At 42.3% G+C, this 22,367-nt stretch overlaps 1 protein-coding gene across 2 annotated transcripts in view; it reads left to right on the plus strand.

The window, feature by feature from the left end:
• The window catches only part of BICD2 (BICD cargo adaptor 2), a 64,026-nt gene that overhangs the window by 16,352 nt on the left and 25,307 nt on the right, over nt 1-22,367 (plus strand). For both annotated transcript variants that reach the window (XM_072347040.1, XM_072347039.1), the window contains exon 2: nt 20,450-20,662. In XM_072347040.1, coding sequence (XP_072203141.1) covers nt 20,450-20,662 — 213 coding nt within the window. The remainder of the gene's footprint in view (nt 1-20,449; nt 20,663-22,367) is intronic.

Genomic DNA, 22,367 nt, shown 5'->3' on the forward strand with positions numbered 1-22,367 from the left:
TTGTCAGGCTCTCTGTTTGAAACTTGGAAGTAGTTTTTGCTCCGTGGAGTCTATTATCTGTGCTCCCGTTGTGGGATGTCTGGGAAAAGACTTTTCCTGCAATTGTGTGCATTGCATAAACATATGATGAAGAAAACAGTCCTGGCAGCGTGGTTGGATTTTTTTGTTTGTTTTAAATCAGGACAACTGCATCAAACTGTTGCTTAAGTTACTGATACTTGACATGACACAGCCACTACAGCATAAAGAGGTGGGTAGGGGGGTTAACTTTTGACCTCTCTTTTGGGATTGCTGATCTGGATTAATAAACATGATATGCAACCGATTTCACCCTCAGGGAAGGAGGAGGCTGCCTTCTGATCACTAGCTGACACTAGGCTTTTATGCGTCTCTTTAAGCAAATGGATGTCAATAGTGCAAGCTACAATCAAAAGTTTGTTTGCTTGTGAATGTGTGGTTTTGCTCTCCAAAGGTTTAGAGAGGAGCAAATATAGTTGAATAGTAGGGAGGGAGAGTGCAAGAACGGTGGCACAAATTGGTTCCCAACTCCATCACGAAGCGTGTTCTTGTTAAGAGCATGTTTCCAGACTTTTTTTGTTTTAATTTCATGTTTTTAAGACAGAAATTCCTCAGGGAGAAAATGACTGGGAGAATTCCAGCAGTAGGAACTGAAGTTCTGTAATATTCTGCAGTACCTCATGAAGGATGCTTTTCTCCTGTCCGTTTATGACTAAATGTACAAGTGTCTGTGATACTGCTGTAAATATCAAACCTGTATTTTGGCTCAACGCATATGTACAAGTTCCATGACCAGGTAACTCCTTACATAGTTGGGTCTTACCAACCATCTAGAACTGTTTCTTGTTGGGATGGTGGCAGATGGGTTCAAATGTGTCATCCCTTCATGCAGCTAAACCTTTATAGAGATGTTGGCCTGATGATTAATGGCTACAAATCCTGTGTTATATTCTTTCTAAAAGTGAGTTCAGAACTTCAGTTAAAAAAAAGTTCTGGCTGAATTAAACTACAATAAGTTTTCAGTTAGCAGCGTCCATCCATAGCAAGTATTTGAAAAGCAGGCTGCACCCACATGGACAGCCTCTGGCTGAAGGTATGTTAAAAATCTTTCAGCAGATATCCCTTGTCTTGAGAAATAAAAACACCAGCACAACTGTGAGAGAGCTGCCTGACATTGCTGACAAGTGGCCTTTGAATTGGTCCATGCAGCAGTTAAAATTTGAAGCTTTTTAGCATGTCAGTAACCCAAAATGAAGTTCTACACGTTTTTGGAAGTTGACAATGACATTTGCTTCTTTTTAGTGGGTATGGAAGTCAGTGAGAGCGCTGCTTAGGAATGTAAACATCCCTCTGTGCTTCCTGCTGCTCTGCTCTGCAGCCCTGCAGCCTCCTGTCCTGCTGAAATCAGGGTCTGAGGAGCTTAGAGGTCGAGAAACTGAAATTAGATTCATTCAGAGGAAGGAAAATGCTCCCTTCTTATTTTTAAACAATATTTCACCATCCTTTCTTTAGTCCTGTTTAAAAAGAGAGAGTATGAATGTAGTCCTTTCCACCTTTATTGGAGTTCTTGTGTATACAGTTCTGGCTTGTATTGTTTAACAAGCAATCTTCTATTTGTGGTCAGGATTTTTTATTTATCACCTTGGCTGTACTTTATTTCTGCCATGCAAGCCACAGAGTTCTGCACACCTTTACAAAGGGAATATATAATCTCACTGAATCTTCATGAGTAGCACTTCCAACCTAAATGTATGGTTGGGGACCATTACCCACGGAGTAGGGCAGCAAAAATGGGATTCTTATCTTCCGAACTGATGGAAAGCATGTAATTATTTTTGAAGTTGCCTGGAGGAGGGGTGGGAAATCAGTTCACTAAATAGATGTGTGAATTCTTGGTCTCTTTAGCTGGGAATTAATTCTTTTGTGGAATACAATTTATGTTTTTGTTTGGATTTAGCTTTGAATAGATGCCTTCTGCCAGCTGTTTCAGGAGCTGGGGCTGTGATCTGCTTTCAAAGACTCCAAAACTTATGGACTTAATTTACTTTTTTCTAACTTCAGAATGTCTGGACCTTTGGAATGAAATGGCAATGCAGATTATTCAAGTTTCTTTGTCATAGATAATCTCGAACAGATTGCAAAAGCCTGATCCCCTTCTTTCCTGGGCAGGGCTGGTTTTGGTTGTTGTTTCATTTCAGTTTAATGTGCGTAAATCCATTATGCTGCTTCAACACCTTTCTTCTTGCATTCTTTGGTACCAGTGTCATTTCAGGTTTCAGAGCTGGGTTTAGGATTTCCAAGGCAGAAGATGTCAAAATATTCTTCTGGAACTTGCTGTAGTAATCTGTGTTTATTTCTAACTGGTTAAATTGCTCTTTACATGCATTGTATGTCTTCTGAACAGTTTTGGAAGGGTTTGGCAATTCCAGCTTTTTGTTTGTTATCATTTGAGTTACTTGTTTCAGATAGATATGGTTGATCTTTAGTAACCTGTGGCTGTGCACATCTAAGCTGTGGTCTGAAGGAAAGCTGTTTTGACACTGCTGTTGCTTGCTGCTGGATCACCAACAAGGCCATGCTACTGGCTGTCTTCCTGAAAAGGTTTTGTTCTGTTTTTAAGTAACTGTTCCTCTGAAGTTTTTTTTCTAAGGTCAGAAACAGACCATGTTAACAGATAGATCATCTTTGGGTTTCTCATGTTACTTCCAGTTTGCATGTATGCTGATTGCAGATGCTGGGCCTTGCTGTGGTACAGTAGTTATGCGAGGAGCCTCTCGTTTCTCTTAGCAGGTGTGCCTTGCAAGTCATGAGACTCATTTACTTCTTATCTGGGCAAAGTTTAGATCAGTCCTGGTGGAACTGAGACACTTCTGCATGAAAACTCTGTATTCGAAGTGGCTGTTTTTGAAAATCATGAGGTACTTGAACAGGTTTCAGTTTCCTTAGAGCAGCAGTTGCTTTCAGGTGGAAGTCTAGACTGTGCTTTGCTTGTTATAAGAGAGGTTTACCACTCAGTCCTCTGCTTCCATGATCTGGGCATTCAAACGTGTGGACTGGAGCACGTGAATTCATGTCTGTCCTTAAATCACATTCCCGTGGCTAGCTGCTGTCAGCTTTGAGCAATGAAAGTCCCACTGTTTTGCCAAGAGTGGAAACAGCGATGTCATCCTTTCCAAACCCAGTGGCATTTAGAAGCCCATCCAATGGAAGATGTGCTCAGTCTTAAAAGCATGATCTGGCATTTACTTGCATGAGGACAAATCTGCAATGTGTCCTTATGGAGAGAATATGGCGAGTAAATGTTGCGACTTGAACGTGTAAATGCATGAACGGTGCTGACTCCATGATGTGTCAGTGCTGTGCCTTTTATTTAAAAACAAACAAGGAAACTTTAAGTCATTGAGAAGGTGGATTGTTTTCCAATGACTTATTGCGTGTGAAGGATGAAGTACCTAAAAAAATGTAGATCTGCTATGCTATCTTCTCTTGTTTGGTTGAGGAATAGATGAGTTGTTCTGAGAAATGGGATCTGTTTTTTCTCATCAGTTTCAGTTATGGCATTCAGTGCAATTTGAGCAAAGACCATCATTTCCAGCCAAAGTGTACGAAGTCAGTTCTGTTTTTGGCTCTTTTGTGTTTATGGAACTGAACCTGAGGGAGACGTGCCCTCCTCCGCAAATATGGAGATCCAGAAAGTGGCTGCCAGGAGTAATTAATTGTAGCACGGGTTGACTTTGCACTAGCATGCACTATTTCATTCCTCCTATAATCAAGACTGTGTGGCCTCTGTCATGGAATTTCAATGAGTTAATTGCTTTTAGTTTACTTTCTTCTTGTTTCCATGCTAACTTGTCTGTCACCTTTTTTCTGCTTACTAATAGATGCTTAAGACTGCAGGACTGATGTAGAGAAGCTTTGTGTGTTTGTGATTGCCTTTGCAGGAGGTGATCTCTGCTGCAGTTATGTTCATAAGTAGAAACTCAATACAAACTAATTAAATCTTCCTTTCTGTGCATGCTGCACCTGTCTGTGTGTTGTTGTATTTTGCAGTCTAGCTTTTCGCTTCTCTGACTGCTCACCTGTGTTATTCTTACTCTAACCTGTTTCTTTCCAGCAACCATTCTCTTGTAGCTCAGGCAGGATACATAAGATAACAATAAGCTGTAATTCCTTAAACCAATCCATTTGGGTCCATGCCATTTTGTTGTACTGTCAGGCAGGAGGATGTACAGAAGTGGGGAGGCTGTCTTGTGGGCTATATTTGGCTGCTGATCTCATTGCGGTCAGCACAGACTCCTGTCACAGGCTTCCTGCGTGCGGAGCACAGGCTGGACATTGTCTGTGGCAGATGACTTCACATTGCTTCAGCTTTGCTTCTGCTGCCAGCTTTGTGCTAGGGAAGGTTCCTTTGTATTTCCAATGGCAAAGTTGTTGTGTGTGCGTGTGTTAGAATAAAGCTTTATCTGGAAAAGCTGTGCATGTTAGGCATAATAGACGCATTGAGCGTTCCCAAGGCCACATAAAATGCAGAGATAAGAAAAATTACTGGCTAAAGGAGCATCAAGATTCTGTAAAGCAACATGATTTAAGTTATTTGGAGAGTCCTCATGTGTGCTCAGTGTTTTAAACACAGGAAGAAGAATGGTAAACACTAAAGAATGAATACTTCTAATGGAGATCTATAGTTCGTAGTCACAGGATTCTGCCTTTGCAGCCTGCAAGTGGTAATTTTTCATAAAGAACACATGAGCTTTATTAAAATCACTAAGAGCTGAAGAATGAAGAACATCTTTAATGAATTTTGGTTTTCAGGACTGACTATGGAAAAAAAAAGTTAGCATTTATATTGAGTGAGGCTTCCTGGATGTATTTAAGTTGTTTTACTGAAACTAGCAGTGGCCCAAATAAGTGGCAAGAAGTCATTGCCAGCATGGCACGTTTGTGAATCTGGGAAGGATTTCAGGAGCACTTAGTACAAATGGAAGCTGTATTTCATGTGCCTGGAGGCTCAGTGTCTTTTCTGCTATTGTTTACTGTGTGCTTATGTTTATTGGTCTAAATCTTGAGCATTTTCCACTTATGTTTCTGTAAATGAAAGCAGAATGTAGGCCCTCAGTGCAAAATTCAGTGCAGATAGTGGGAACGAGTTCTTAGGTTGTGTTTTTGAGCAAGCAATTATTGTGGAGTTGGCAAGAATGGAGTTTGTCAATAGTTAACTACAGAGGTCTTTAAAGTGCTCTGGAGACATTCTGGAGTTGTTCTGTAAGCAGAGGAAAAATGCCTTTTTCTCATACTGTGGCAGGGCTGGTTAATGTGTGGCTTTAACATCCATTAAGCCTTCACAAAGAATGAAAGCAGACTAGCCATGCTTTTAAAATGACATCAAGTTTTGTTTGCAAAGGCTAAGGTGGTTAATGTTATGGATGCCTTTTGTTCTGGCTTAGTGTTGAATTTAGTATTGCTTTTTGATGCCCTGGCATGTCAAGGTGCTGAAGCCTTGATGGTAGGGAAATACGAGTGGGCTTGTGTTAATGCTGATAAAAGCCATATGTTAATATTTTCTACTCTGTAGAACTCTTAGAGAACTGCAGTTGCTTGTAATAAATGAAGAGCTAAATGCTAATTAGCCAAGGGCAGTGGAATAAGGTGTGGTTGGTTGGTCGTCTTAATGTGTGACAACAGAATTGAGTAACTTAGTGCAGAGTGTTGGATCCTTATCAGGGATTCCTCCTGAATGACAGCCTGAGGTCTGCACACAGCGTGGGTGGGTGCCTCTGTATTCCATACAGAGCAGTGTCACAGGATGACTGGGCTGAGGTGCAGACTCCTTGGGTCTTGGGGAGCAGAGCTTGGAGCAGGTCTGCATGTAAGGGCTGGGTCTGCAATGGCTGCAGTGTGCATTGTGTGCAGCCTCTTTGTGCTACAGCATTTTAGCAGAATCTCGTGCTCTTTCTCCAAGTGTGTTACTTCTTTGGCAGACACTGTGTGCTTACGTCTGCAGTGAGAGCTGTGGCAGTGGCTGTGCAGATAGTGGCTGTGCATTCAGAATGTCATGTGAAGCTGCTGCTTCCTCTCTGCCTGCATGGCTGCCTGGTGGGACTGAGCTGCAAAGGAAGCCTTCACTTCCTGTTTGCTTGTGCTTGTAAGTGATGCGCTGGTGCTTTGCTTCCTTCTGAACTTTGTAGTTCCTCTTTTCTAATCTTGCTGTTTGCTGCAGAACGCATCTTGTGGAGGTGTGCAGGCTAAAATACATACATACCCTCTTGTTTTCATTATGGAAAAAGCTTGTTGTTTCTGGCACTGCGATCAGTAGCAGCTAGACATCAGGAGCACAGGCTGAGCTGAGCACTTAGGCTGGAATGCCACACACAATTGACCTGGCCGTTTGTGCCATGTCCATTGTGCCATTGCTCTCTACTGCCTGATGATGGAAATTGTTTTAGGAGCAAGAGGCTGTTTGTTTGTTTTTCTGCTTTCCTTCTTACTTTTTAATTCAAAACTTCAATTAAAGACCTAAATGTACTTGTATTTTCCTTTTTTATTTTTAAACAATACACAACCATAATGGGCAATGATAACTGAATATACTGGAGCTCAGTGTGAAGCCTGCATCCAGGCTGCAAGCAAAAGTTGTGCAGTGCGATCAAGAGACTCACAGGGAGTTTGCTTTAATTATTGCACTAGCTGGGCACAAAAGATCTTGTAGCTGTAGGTGGATGAAATTCAGTAGGCCTTTGTCAGACTCGAAGTAGTAACCCGTAATTCAGATGTAAGCAGTTTTTAATAAAAAGTCCACTAAAATAGAAAATCCACTTTCGTAGTCTAGCAGTAGCTGCTAAATGTAGATCTGGATAGATATATGCCTTGAGCTGTTTTGTGTGTCAGGATGAATGAAGACCACTGAAAAACTGTGCAGTAGGTTAGCTTTTTATAAAGCTCTTTGTAAGGTAAATGGGCAGCCAAGTTCACACGAGCGCAGGTAATTCTAACATTTGCTCTTTCTGTAGTTATTGGTCTCTCTTTTGCTACTCTGGTGATGAAAAGTGTGCTTTAAAAGTGTGCCTAAAAAGCATGCTTAGGTATTTTATGTAGTTCACCCAAGACTTTCTTCCCCCTCTTCCTTTGCCTTCAAAGCACTTCATGGTTCATTCTGGTGCTGGCAGCTCACAGATACCTGTTTGTGACACTGTGGGCCAGGGTTTGTTCACCAAGACAGCTCTTACTGCCCCATCAGAGGAAGCCACCAGCCAATTCAGCACACAGCAGGGTGACGTGCTTTACATTATATATGCTGTGCAGGATGCGATTGACTTCCTCTTGTTTTGTCTTGAGTGGGTGGTGCCCATTCAGCAGGAAAGCACTGTTTAGTCAGGAGGATTTCTCATGCAGTGAGATGCGAATTCACATCAACTACTGTTTGTGTGTGTATGTTTATGTCATGCATATATGTGTGTGTATACGTGTATGTATGTATAAACCTTGGTACTGAAGGGAGTGCAGCATGGCTTTGGCTCTGAACTCAGTGAGTGCAGATAGTACTTGAGTTACCAATAATTAAAGAGTGAGTGAAAGCTGCATCTTCTCATCTTTAAATGCCCAAACCAACTCCATGTTAAAACAATAATAACAATAATAGTGCTGAATTGGGACAGAGAAGGTGAGAGGTCTGATTTGACTTCTTGGAACAGGGTGCTGAGCTGGGGAGTAGTTCCCTCTATGCTGACTTGGATTCTCCATTGACCTCGTAGCACTCTGCAATTAAGCTCTGGTTATGTAAGCTGGTTGTGTTCATACTTAATAAAATCTTTCTAGTGTGAGTGAGATCTTATTGTTATGTAAATCCATCACGTTGAGGGATTCTGCAAGCATTTATGGGAATAGCTTTGTTGGATACTCAGTATTTCTGCAGTACTGCAGATATAAAGATGGCTTGCTTATTTTTCAGGTGTGAATATGTGAATAATTATTTTCATTTTAGTGTATGTGAAGTATGTAATGCATCTTCTTGCTGCGTCATACAAGGATAACGCCTCCTAAATTTAAAGATCAAATGCAATTGTTTAGAGGTTCTAAATGTGTTTGATTTCCTTGCAGAAGTTTTTAGTGGGAACAAAAGCTTGGCTGTGGGAATAGTATAATGGTGGGATACTTAGGGCTAAACATAAGAGTGAAAAGGTGCATGTGAGGAAGAAAAGCGTTGTTCCTTGTGGTGTGGAATTAATACTAATCTTCATGACAAGTTGTGTCTGTGGGCTGAAGGAAAAGACAAGGAATGTGATACCATGAGCAGTGGTACCTCCGTAACACATCTACTCAATTAGCAGGGCCTTGCTGAGCAGCAGTGGGTAACCTTAATAGCACTTATTTGAAAGTCTTATCTTCCATGAATCTGTCCAGTATGTTCATAACGAAGGATCAGGCATGCGTTTATAAGCCTTCCATTGTCCTTTATGAAGTGTGTAATTTCAGTATGATATTGTTAGCTTTTTACTTAAAACTCAACGTTATAAAGAAGGGCTAAGCTTTCCCTCAGATTTCTGTTGTATGTTACACCCTGTGGATATTCATCTCATATTTTCTCAGGACTCTTTAATGGGCTTTAGTAACTACTTAAAGTTTGTGAGAGAGAACTAACATAGTATTTACAAATCACTGATCTTTTTATATCCATATATATGTATTTTTAATCATTATTCTTTCATTGTAGGTGATACCTACATCATATTTCTGCCCTGTTGTTTGAGATTTGTGTCCTAACATTTGCTCAGCTCTTGAGCTCCTGCAGAAGAGTGACAGTCTAACAGGATGCTGGTTTTCATAATCTATTTGCTGTCACTTCTTGATTGATATATAGGGGAAGATGTAGACACTGTGACCTGTTTAACAGCATCAGGCTGACATTTTGTTGTGGCCTGTACAAGGAAAGCATTCCACAGGACTTAATGGAAAATCTTTCAGCGTGACTTTGAGAAAGACTAAATTACAACTGTGCTTTGATAACCCAGTGAATGGCACCCTTTGTGCTCATGTGTGGAAGCCCACACTCTTTTACTTCTTTCATACTAATAATGGTGTTGATGGTAGGTAGCATTAACTCCCTATTTGTGCATCTTCATCCATAGCAACATCTTTCATTTGTTTAGGCCTGTTCTTGACTTGTGGTCCTCAGGTGCAGATGTCTGCTTGAAGCAGACAGGACCAGTCACTGGTTGGTCTTTTATGATGCAGAGGGGAGAAAAATGCCTCAGGATAGAGTGGTACCGCTTTTTGGTTTTGCTTTTTGCTTTTTCCCCTTTGCTCATCAGGCCTGAAATCCTCTTGAAAGGAGGATTTATGTATTACTGCCCTTCACACTTCTACCTGCCCCATGCTCTCCTTTGCTTTGTTTAAAAGGAAGCACATACCCACTCCCCACAGCCCTGTGATTTAAGCTCAGCAAAAAGCATTTGGGACCTTCTAATTTTCCTTCTCCACTGCAGTTATGGTAATTTTCCTCAAAAGAAATAAAAACTCTTGGCTGGGTTCCCGATCCTATTGCTGAGATGCACAGGGCAGCTGCTGGTTAGCTGCTTGCTGCGGGCAGGCTTCAGAGGTGGCCGCTTGCTGGGTGGCTTTAATGGTGGTGGAGGTTCTGGGGTGGCTCATGGTGGGAGTGCTGCCCTGCTGATCCCCCTGCAGTGGGAGGAGGGAACGTCCATCTGTGGAGCAGAGCTGAGGAAATGTTCCACACTGTCAGCAAATGCGTTTGGATGTCAGTAGTTGGGTGTGCACAAGTAACAGAGATTGTATTTTGGAAAGATGCATGTGGCGATTTGTAGCACCAGCTGTGTAATGAAAGTCTTTTGCCATTCACATCTTCATGGCAGGGTGCTGTGGTGGGGTAGGTCCCTCCCTGCTGGTGGACACAGTAATGAATGAAGTGCCCTGTGACTCACTCATGGCCTGTAGCTTGTACCTCCCAGCTCTTCGGCTGCTCCGCTTGGAAGTCAGAGGGCAGCAATGTGTGCGGGCAGGGCTGGCTCACTGGACCCCAGTGAGAGAGGCCACATACAAGTTTCAGTGCATGTATAGAAGGGTAGGATGTGTGATACAGAGCCCTGAGCTGGGTTACTGTAAAGAGCAACTGAGGAGAAATGCCTTGATAATTTTGGTCTTACGATGTTTATCCATTTTAAATGGGAAAAGAAAATTAAAGACAAACATATTGATTAACTGTGTTTTGTTTTTGGTTTTGGTTTTTTTTTGTTTTTTTTATTAGTAGCTTGAGCTTTATATAATTTTTGGTGGATAAAGCCCTTATAAAAGGAGCATCTAATGATATTCTATTAGAAGGGGATCTTCTGCAAATGCTGCTTGATTTACATCAGACAAAGAGCTGGAGTACAACCACTAGAATGCTTGCAAGCTGCAAGCCAAGCATCCCTGTGGTGTGCATAGCGACAGTCTGAGCGTAATGCTGCTCTCCTATGGCATGAAACGTCACTGCTCTTCAAACTGCTGAGAAAGGCAAGGGATTATTTCCAGCTAAGCTGTCTCTTAGATCACCCTTCTCCCATCTGTGCCCGTTTTGCTGCTCTTCAAGGAGTTTTCAGCTAATTCCCCTTCTTTTTAATATGTTCCTTGGAAGAATACTCATGCCTGTTTCCTGTCTCTTCCACAGTGTGCCTGGGATGGCGTGCACGGTGCTGAGTGGAAGCAAGGGTTAATGCCTCCTGCTAGCTCATCTTTTGAGTTCAATTAGCTTCATCTAGCAGCATGTCACTGCAGAAGAAAGGGCAGCATGGCATTTATTAAAGGCTGCCCCTCATTGCCTGACATTTTGGTACTGCATTGCTGGATGTGCAGCCCAGGATTAAGGAGAAATGCACGTCTGGGGTGGCTCGGTGCCCTGAGGAGAGGCTCGCAGGCATGTGTAGGCTTCACTTGAGCAGAAATGAGCATGGGAGACACTTGTCCTGTTATAAAAAGGTTAAAGGAGGAAAATGTGCGCTTGGGCATGTAGGCTGTCGGCAAGGCCTTCATACCTTGTTACTTGTGTTCCTGTTACTTGTGTGTGTGTGTGTGTACACACATATATACACATATATATGTATGCATATATATCATGTCTATATATATATATGCACATATCTGTGCAGACACCTTAGCCCCAAGCCTGAATTAAAAGTGACAGATTTTAAATATATTCAGATCTTATAAAGACGACTGATGTAACAGAAGATTGACTTGTCCTTCCCTTCCTTTCCCCTTCCTATCCTCCTCTTGCCCTTTACTTGCTCTTCTGTCTGCTCAGATGTGACAAAAAAGCACACAAGTGAATCCTTTTGCCATGCTTTTCTTTTGAGATCTTCTTGAAGTGTTTTTATTCCCTTTCATGCAGTGCTGTTTGGTACTTCATCACAGGTACCTTATATATCACCTCTTTCTGAGTGCTGTGCTATGCTCAGTGATGCGGTGACCAAGCCTGGCCGGATATTTAGATAACACTGTGTGATAAGGTATGGCAGTTGGAATAATTTGTCAGTGTTGGGATGTTCTAGCAGAGTGATCCTGTGTGACCAGGAGGTGGGCTGACTTTTATGCCTTCCCTCATGCTGACTGATGTCTAACCTTGGGTATGCTCTTTAACCTCTTTGTGTCTGGTTCCTTCATGAAAAATCGGCTGTGGCACTCATTCCTTTGTGTGAAAGGAGGATTTCCAGGATATGAAAAGAGCATAAAAATGTTATGTACAAGATAGGAAGTTGAAGTAAATTGCCTGTCACTTCTCTTGCCCTGTCATCTTCAAAGAGCCGCAGCAGTCTGAGATGTGGTGTGAATTACCTGGTGTTACATGTACATACTAAATGGAGATCCTTCTGCAGTCTCATCCAAATGTTGGCCATGCAGCTCTTCACTCAGGAAATCGAACCGAAGTCCAGCATGGATTTGTTAATATGAGCCGTGGTTATTTTTTCCCTCTGCTGTGTCAGAGACACTTAACACTCCTGATGTCTCTTGCTTTGTATGAAATCCAAAAGCTTTTTCTGATAAATGTGTTTCATTACTTACATTTCAGTGTAGCTCTGAATACAATCTATTGCAGCCCTTTGGTAAAAGTAACATATAGAAAGACACAGAGCCACTAATCGGTGACCATTTTTAATGCTTCCTATTAGCATGCCTAGCAGTGTCTGGTTTATTCTAAACAAGTCATGGGGAAGCTACTATGAATTATGCATGACAGCCTGACCCATTTGCAGGCAGATCTGTTTGGTGCAAGGCAGGTCACATGCGGTCCTACGTTTGCGATGAAGCCTCCTGAGTGCAGCAGTGCTTGCATGGGCAATTATGCCTGGTTTGTCTGCTGTCTGCCTATTGTTACCTCAGTGATAATGTTCTAGGCCTAAGGTATCTAACTCTTACACTTCTTTCCTGTCATAACAGCCTGGTTCTGTTTTCCTTCCTTGCTTTTCCCCCCCCCCCCCCAGCAATTATCACACTGTTTTTTGCCATAGTCCCACACTGTGGTTTTTCTTTTTGTTTGTTTCTCCAGGTAGCTGTCAGCTGTGATTTCTGTAACTGGGAATGCACATTCTATGAAAATACCGGGCCTTCTTTGCTTCTTCCAGCTCTTGCTGTGTAATTTTTGCCTTTACTCATTAAGGCGGACCTGATTGTACCATTCTGTTGTTTGCTTGTGAGTTCTGGTCCTTATTGCTGAATGAGGAACCAGGAGGGTTATACTGAAATGGGTGAGAGGAATTCCTGGGCTGACTCGGTGCTGAGGCTGCAGGTCTTGCCACAAGGATGGGCTGGGAGCAGCTCCCTGCCACGCCTGAGCTTCCATCTGCAACAGGAGGGTAGGGAGGGCAAGGAGGGCTGTCAGGAGGAACTAATGCTGCTGATACTCCTCGTGCTGGGTCTTGTGAGCATGTCTAAATCTCCTGACTCAGGGGATGTCACGGTAACACCTTTTCACATGAATTCACTTTGGAAGTGTATCTTAGCTGCTTCAGCAGTTTCCACACCTGAAGCCAAACTCTGCTTGAGTAATTCCTTTGGCATGCTTAGACCCCTTGATTCACACCTTGGAGGGATCCTGCACTGAATCACAGAAGAGTGTTTATGTTTGAACAAAGGAAGTCAAATACTGATGGTTTCCAATGGAGTGTGTCCTAAATTGCTCTGAATGATTTTCACTGCCTTTATGAGCTTGTTTTACCCCCCAAACTTATTTATTTATTTGTTCATTTATTTTGTGGATCGTATCAATAGAATATATATTGAGGGTGATGAGGTTGCTATACAGCCCCTTCCCAGCTGTGTCCAGTGCAGCAGATTTGCTGCTTAACTGTTGATTTAGCCCTCAGAACACTGCAAGTATCTGGCTTAACTAAGCTGACAGGCTAAATTAGGCTTTTGTCATCAATGCTTTTCATCCTAGCAGCAGTGCACCAAAGCAGGGTATTCTAAATATAGGCTTTGGTCTGTTTTTAACATTTAAAAAAAAGAAAACCCTCTAAATCATCTATGGAATGTCCCTCTAATCTTTGAGAGAGAGCACTGAGATCTTCTCAGGCACTTTGCATTTCTCCCTGCTGCACCTTGCTAAATCTGCTGTGTGTCTGGTGATGCCAAGGGCTGCCTGCTGACCTAGTGGGCAGAAGGATCAGGAGCCTGCTGCTTGGCTGCAGGTTGTACTCCCAGCATGCTGTGTTTGTGGGATGGGAGCACACAAAAGCACTTGTGTCATCGTGGAATTTGGCATGTTACATGTCTGGCACCTTCATTAGAGGACACTGTCGTGAAGCTGTTGGTCTAGTGCTGGTCTATTAACTGAAGAATGCATATATGAAAATCTAAAATGAAAATATGTGAATGCATTGCACCGGAGGAGTGTAACTTCTTCTATTCCACTTGCTACTTGCAAAGACGCTTAAACCTCTTTAGGGTGCTGTTTTTACACTCTGCTATCATTCAGATCATTACGGTTATAATGAATTTGTTATTACAAAAGATGTGCAGTATATTATAAATAAAAGCATCTTTTATTCTGAATCTGATTAGAAGAAAAATTATATGCTGAATTGGCGCTAAGATTTTGCAATTAAATCCAGAAGCTGACAGTGCAGAAACATGGAACAAAAATTGGAGTGGCTTTTAGTGCTAATTATTCTTCTGATGCATATTAACACATCCTGATTAGTTTAATGTTGATGAGATAGATATTGATAATTAAAATGAAACTTCTAGGAGCAGAACTTGAAAACACGGGATTTCCAGTTTGGGGGAGGCAAACACCAGTATTACTTGGTGCTATTTGCAAAGTGCTTGCAAATGAAATTCTAGCTTGTTTGTGACCTGACCAACTTTCCTGATGAGAAATGCTCTTCAGAATGAATTTGTGAGCCAGACTGGAACTCAAATTGCAAATGGGTTTATGCACGACTCTTCAGAACTGCTGTGGTCTGCGCTTCTGAAGGCAGAGCTGTGCCATACAGGTGAAAGTCCTCCAAAGCCCAAAGTTAGAGGAGAGGGAACAGAGCAGGAGATTGCCATGCAGACAGTGCCCTTTCTGCTGCATCTGTCATCACAGCACTGTTATAGAATGGTATGTGTTTGATTAAAGTATTTCTCACATCTAGCTGTGCAGTATGTGGTGTGAGAGCTGTGAAAGTTCATCTGTTCCTTCTGTCTAAGAAAGCATTGCCCCAGTGAATCAGATCTGTCCCCTGGTTAGCCCAGGATGTTTCTGGCCAGTATCTTGTTGGTATTTGCACCTTGGTGACCAGATTCTGTGCCCTCTGACCATCTTCAAAATTCAGTATCAAAAGCAGGCAGTGTCTGCAGGAGAGTTATGATTTGTATGCTATGGATCTTACCTGAAGTTTATATACCGAACATTAATATAGGCTGAAAACCTGTGATAACCAGAGAGCACACAGCTGTGTCAGCAGTCCTGGCTCTGTCTTTATATGAGTAAAACAATCTGATCCCTCCAGACAGTGAAATAACCAACAGAACAAAGAAGAAGGTTTGTACTGAGGAGTTGTGGGAACAAAGCGAGGTTGGGCACCTCTGGATTTATGTGCTCTGTGGTGGGGGAAATTAAGTCTCTAAAGTGTGTAATTTTGAAAACTGCAATAATAGCATTTTCAAAGAGTTTTGTCATCTCTGAAGCGAGCTGGAGCTTGCAGGTGCTGGATGGTGTGAATGATGAAATGGCTTGGGTTTTGTGTTTTTTTTTCTTCTGAAAACCAGCAATGAAACAGGCAGCACCTGACCCATCCTCATGGGGTGCCTGGGCTGTGTGCGTTGGGTGGTCCTGCTCCCATTGCAGTTGTACTGTAAGTCAGCATAAAAAGGTGTGGCTCTCAGTAAAGGCCTGGGGTGAAACTTGGTCTATTCCAAAAAGGCTTAAAAATATAACTTGTATTTACTTCAGCAGCAAGATGTCCCTGTAGTCAAGGCTTCAAGGTTCTAACCAGGACTGTGATGGGTAGGCAGATAGATGAGCTGGATGACAGTTGTTAGTCTTACAGTACTGCAGTATGGTGAAAACTGAGAGCTTCCTCTCATGAGCTCCTGTCTTCATGTGCCCAAGAGGAGATGAGATGTCTCCAGCTCCCTCTCAGGACTGATGTAGCTTGGGCACAGTGTTAAAACTACTTAGAGGATGAAAATATCTCTGTCTAGCATTTGTTCAAAAGCGTAAAAAGCAATTCACTGTTACATGTGGAGTTTCTTATGCTACATTGTGAGGAGTTCTTTGTAGACTGAGAACCACATATTCAAAGAATAAGCTGTGTGCCTGCTTTGGAGTTGTGATGGAACAGCAGGCAGTTTTAATAGGGAATGAAAGGTCATTCAACATGCTGTGTATGAAGAGGTATTGGTGAGCTCGCTATTGCTGTCTCAGAATGATAGCCAAGGCACTGCACTTGGCTCCAGGCTACATATGGACTGGTTCAACAAGTACTTGCATCTCTTTGAAGTTCTGAGCCATGTTTTTGATGTTTTGAATATGTCCATTTTCCCTTTTGTTAATTATGTCCCAGTCATCAAAGGATGTGACGTTCTGGCCAAAGAAAAAGGTAAATTTTTCTTTAAAAAAAAAAAGTCATTTTGACTTGTGTTCCAGACTGAAAAACTATATTAGCTGAATATATTTTCTGCATTGTGCATTTAATTGTTTATTCAAGTTCTTTGGCTTGTTAGAAATGTGAAGAAAGACTTCTTTGTCTGAAGAAGTCAAATTGCACGTGTTACAGGGATGACACATACTGTCCAGATGCTGATTTGTATGACGGAGCCTTGAGCCCCATTAATGTTTTCCTCCTTTTTTCTTAATCCTTCAAACCATTGATTTTAAAAGTTCTTTCTTTTTCTTTTTTTATCTTGGCAGTGTTTCAGCGTACTCCAGTACACCAGTGATGATATGTGTAGTTTATCTCACAAACCTCCTTCACTGTGATATCTCTGTTGTTTATTCAGTCTTCTTGAGTGCTCACTTAGATGCAGGAAACTCCCCATCACTTTCACTGAGGGAGATTTTGCTTCTGCTGTTTGTTCCTCTGTAACATCTCCAGGGGTTTTTCAGTGACTCTTCCCTTGGCAGTACATCTGTTTTAAGCAGCTCGGAGGCTTTTTTTTTCCCATACTTGTTCAGCATGTGCCTGGACTTGTGTACTAGATGAAGATGGGTACAGATGAAGTGCAGGGCCTCCAGAGGCTGCGTATAGATGCATCCAATGTCTGGAACAGTCACTGTGCAGTTGGTGCTGGAACAGGCTGTCCAGAAAAGCTGTGGAAACCCCATCCCTGGAGGTGTTCAAGGCCAGGTTGGAAGGGGTCCTGGGCAGGCTGGTCTAGTATTAAATGGAGAGGTTGGTGGCCTTGCCTGAGATGGAGGGGTTGGAGGTTCTTGATCTTGGAGGTCCCTTCCAACCCAGGGCATTCTGTGTGCAGTGCCAGAACTCATCTGACTTCTGGGGGCAGTACTTCTTAGCAGAACTCAGTAGTGGATTTCAGGTGATGGTGGGTTTGCTCTGGCTCTCAGATTTGGTACGCTAAACTAGCCAGGCTCCAGGTAGTCAGTGGATATCTTCTTTTCACTGAGGTAGTTCAGGAAGCCTCAGAAAGTACAGAAGCATACTCTAGCTGAATTTAATGGACTTCTGGTGCAGGTCTGCAGTGCAGCAGAGCACTGGGCTAGCAGATCTGAGCTGCAAACAAAGCAGTGCAGTTCTGAATCTCACCACCATTACCTGTGATTTCTTGCATATATTTAATGTATTTTAAGCAACAAAACTTTTTTTTTAGTGCTTTTTATTAAAACATGTATGAAAGAGAGCAGCAGAACAATGAAAGTGATGGGATGCTTCATCTTGTTTTTCTGAAACTCACGCATCAGTCTGGCTCAATGGCAATGGCTGCAATTCTTAGCGAGTTCTCCAGGAGTTCAGTAGAGGTTTTCTATGAAATGATACTCCTCCTGTACTTCATCCTTCAAAACAGTTGCTGACAAATGTCTGTACTGCCAAAAAGCAATGGCACAAGTAAGGTGTGGTTGTGAAGTGAGGGGTATTTCTCCCTGGTAGGAGAGGGCTTAAAAAAGTCTGGTAAAGAGACATGAACTGTATTTCTTTGTTTTCTGTCATCATAAAACAAAGCGAAAGGAGCTGGGCAGATGTAGGACCTCTGGGTATGTGAAGGTTTATAGGCTTCATGCATATCAGTTAAGTCAGTTTGCCTTTTAATGGCTTGATTTTTAAACAGACCGGGACTGTAGCCATGGGAGGTAATTGCATTGCCCTGTAATTTTGGACAATTATGTTAAGGTTAAATTTCCTGTTCCGCCCAGGCTGTTACAATAATGAAAATGGCTGGTAAAATGAATGTGTTGGGTTGTTTGGAAGTACATACAGGAGAGATAATGAAGCATGGTTAAGAGGGTGGTGGTTTGGAGTTGTTCCGTTATAAATATACTCAGATAGAGTTGTTCCAGGCTGCTGGCCACAGCTGTAACAAAGGTGTCTGCTAACTTGTGCAACGTGACAGTACAGGCTTCCTGCATGACAGCTACCTTGTGCAGGAATAACAGCGGCCCACAGAGAGTACTGATATCCTTTGGCAGGGGTGATCCTTGTGCCTTTTGCCTGAATTGGGTATTTATCTGTCTCATACATTGCAGCACTGCCACAGCGGTCACTGGCTGGGCATATTTCTGCAGTTGGTCAAATCAAGTTGGCACTGGCAGTTCCCGTTTGGTTCAGGTAGTTTTGCCATTCAGGACAAGCCATAATAAAAGGCACTTTCTAAAATGGGAGACCAACCAGCATGGAAAACCTCTTAAATAAAAAAGTTATGATAGCTCACCGAACTTCATCTCGGCTTCATTGGGGAATAGATGGAAGCATCGTAGAAGAACAACATACCCTCAGGTCCCAATACAAAAAGATGTTCTCTTTTACTGCAACATGACAAATTGGGCAATGACAAGTTAGACAATGTCTTGTTAGAGTATGATTTAATATACAGAGCTTACTGCTGTAGGATGTGAGGAACCAACAGTGCATAAAAATGTTTTACAAACATAACTGAATGTTAATAGTTATATCAAACTTCCATTAAACCTTCTGCTTCAAGGCTTAAGACAATCTCCAACTCTGTGAGCTTATGGGGTTTCTTGCACCTTTCTCTGAAGCATCTGGCATGAGCCTTTATAGGAGACAGGATATTGGATTAAATAAAAATCTCATCTGCTATGCCAGTTTCTGTGTTTAAATAGTCACTGGCAGCAGTGGCTTCCGTGTAATGACGAAATCCTCTTCATCTGTTGGAGAGACCCAAGGCTTAGCATCTGCATCCAGAGTTGTAAATTAGTCATTATTCTCAAGAATTTGTCTCCTCTAGAGGAATTGCAAAGTTACTTGATTGAATCATGCTCCGTCTGTGCCGTCTGGCTGATCAGATGTACCTGGAGCACCCTGAACCTGCACTGTGCTCTGCTGTGGCACTCTACCCACAAGAAAATGATGCCATTTCATCGGGCAAATGGATGCCCAGAGTCCCTTTCTCCATCTCATAGGTTTGAAATAAGTGCTTGCCCATAGAAAACGCACATTAATTCTTTATGGAAAAATGATAGCGTGTTTGAAGAGGAGCTTGTATGTTTCTGCTATCCCTTTAACATTTATGGGGATCTTAGGTATTAGGCTTTTAAGCTGCTTTGCTGAAACTCATTTGACAAGGACTTGCACAGATGGTGCTTTACTTTCTGTCTGAAATGTGACGCTTTTTAATTTCCCTTGGGTCATCTCAGTGAATCTGACTATACAATTTCTTCGGTGGGTATTTGTCTCTTGTTACTCTGATTTGCTTACCTGAAATAAAATTCTACCTGATAGGAGCAGTATATAGGTATCTCTAACCATAGGCTGAGCCAGCATAGTTGATCATCTGTTTCAGCTTTGGACTGTGCAGTAATTACCATTAATGCGTCTGGTCTAATACACGGAAGTAATGAAGTGCTGAAATCTGCTTCTGTTCAAAGCAGATTTTTTAGGTGTGTTGACAGTGTATTTCTGAACAGCTAGCAAAATATGATTAACTGAAAACATAATACGTGACTAACAAGGAGTTTTAGGAGATGCCGATCTGTCCTTGACCTGGCTTAATGCCCAGTGTTAATGGTGGCCATGAAGACCTCCTGTATGGACATCCTGAAAGATGCTGTGATGCCTGAAGGCTCTGTATGCCTCTTGGGGATAGGGACCCACCTCTGAGTCCCTTCGCTGGCACACTGCTAGGGATAAAAGCTCTGAGTGCAGTGAGCAGAGCTGGCGGGGTGAGCACATGCTGACCTACTTCATCCAGGCTGACCCAGGTGAGCTTAACCTGGTTACGCAGCAGTCTGCTAGCCTGGCTCACTTCTGACTGAAACCAATGTGTTAGCAGGTTTGAGGGGGTGGTCATCTCCAGTGGTGAGCAACTGAGGATGGTGGTAGGTTTCCTTGCTGTAGCTGCATCAGAAAGGGTAGATGTGCTCCCTGCCTGAGGAAAGAAACTGGCTTTCTTCATAGAAATGACTCTGACCCAACTATATGGAATACACACACATGGAAGTTTTTGGTCGCCTCAGCAGTGGTCTTGCTGAAAGCCATTAACTCTAAAGGTGGTTGTTCCCTCCTACAAGAGTTTTTGTGATGATTTACTGAAGTGAAAATCCTGTGCATCAAAAACCATTGTTTGGGTGCTGCGTGTTACTTTCCAGAGCTCTGTGTTAGGCATTTTAAGTGTCTAATCCTAGAAGAGGAGAGCGTAGGGGGAAGAAGTTGCATTGTCTTATATGAGAGAAACATGGGGTAAATAGTTCCAGCTATTTAAAAAGGAAGCTATTTATGCAAGTTCTAGTTTTACTAACAGAAGATTTTTCTTACTGTCCTAGGCTTTTGGGCAGGCCCATACCAATCACAAGAAAGTAGCAGCAGATGGAGAGAGCAGAGAGGAGACCTTGATTCAGGAATCAGCTACCAAGGAAGAGTACTACATGAAGAAGGTTATGGAGCTACAGACAGAACTGAAGCAGCTCAGAAATGTCCTTGCCAATACCCAGTCTGAAAACGAACGCCTTAATTCTGTTGCACAGGAACTGAAAGAGGTAAGTGAAGGTGAAAAATGCGTGCCACGGTTGGTACTGTGGTTGTGTTTTTTCATGCATTGTAAGGAAAATGAAGAGGATTGTTGGGTTGGTCACTACCTGCTTCACATTGACAAAATGGATTGCCTGCCCTGAGATTTCAGCAGGGGCATCAATTTCAACCAAAGCCATTAATTCAACAATATGGTAAATCCAGATTTCTGGTGCTGTCCACTGAACCAGCCTGTCACAGCCACAGCAGTTCTGAGCTGGTACAAGGTCCCTTTGCCTCATTCAGATGACTCCTTGTTCTTCTGCAAGAAGCTCTGGATTGTGTTCCAGGTCATTTGACAGTAATGTGGCTCTGTGTCCCAACCACTGTAGTACTGTGCATTCTGCATGCTGGTACCCTCAGTCAGAGAGCTGCTGCCTTAGAAAATAGAGAAGCCTGTGTAGGCCTGACACAGAGAAACTTGGCGTGTACTTTTTCTGCCCAGCCCTCCATACAGAATTTCTTGTAGAAAAATATTTGGGGCATAGCTGCTTCTGTCCATTGGTTTTCCACTTAACTTAGAAGGATGTGGAAGCATAATGTGATGCTGAACTCCACAGGAGTAACAGTTAAGTTTTGCAGAAAAAAAACTCTTTAGTCTTTCACAGTGGCAAAGGGAGATGGTGAAATGAGCCAGGGCAGCAGCTCCTCTTGAGTTGATGCCATCAGTAGTGATGGTGTGGTATGAAAGCAGATGTTGCCTTGGATCATTTGGAGGCATGTTTGGGATACTGTTGTGCCTTTCAGGTCCTCTCAAAAGAGTGAGTGGCTTTTGAGTAACATGTGGTACACCTGGAATTGCTGGAGCAGACACAAGTGGTTTTGACACTTCCTGGTGCATGATCTGTTGAGACAGGTCAGCAGGGTGGTTACAGATGATAAGTTCTACTGCTGTTATTAGCTAGCTCAGCAGATCCTGTGGCCTGGAAAAGTCACTGGAAGGAGTAATTGCTTCTGAGCAATTGCTAATTGCCAGGCCTTCTGGATCTTTCATGCTTCCTGTATGTCAGTGGCACCAAAAAAGATTTCATAGCTGACTGATTTGGTTGTTTAATCATGAGGCAGCCATGCCCAAGTATTTGCAGAAGATGAAAAACAAATGAGCAGTTCTTTCCCAGGGAAGCAAAAGGTGCTGTGATTATGTAAACTAAAGAGGGAAATACATTTTTTGTGTGTTTGTCTGCATTAGTTATGAAAAATAGCTGATGTGACAAGTAATCTCATTGTGCTAAATAGCACCTTAAAAAAAAATACAAGTTCTCAGTAATGTATGTAGGGTTTTATTCCTTCAAGGATATAAAACAAAGTATTTCTCTGAAATAGGCATTGAAGAAATGTACTTGTCTTTCATTTTCTTGCATTACATGCTGTGTTTTCCTGATTAATAATAAGAAAATGTGTGTCAAACTGAAGGATACACAGTGCAGTTCTGTGGCCCTGCCATGCACATGGGACTGTCTCTCTTGCAGAGCTGATTTCCCACCTGTGAGTTTTAGTTTTTAGCTGTTCTCTTTTGATTTTCATCCATGTTGATTTTTAGACTGACAGCTTCCTCTTTTATTAAAAAATAATTATGAGAATTCAGAGGTTTTAGAAAAAAAAAATAGTTGTGTGACATTTGGTACCCATTTGAAACAATCAAAATCCATTCTCAAGAAGAGGAATTGTGGAAAT

Source organism: Excalfactoria chinensis, chromosome 12, assembly GCF_039878825.1.
Source record: "Excalfactoria chinensis isolate bCotChi1 chromosome 12, bCotChi1.hap2, whole genome shotgun sequence".
NCBI lineage: Eukaryota > Metazoa > Chordata > Aves > Galliformes > Phasianidae > Excalfactoria > Excalfactoria chinensis.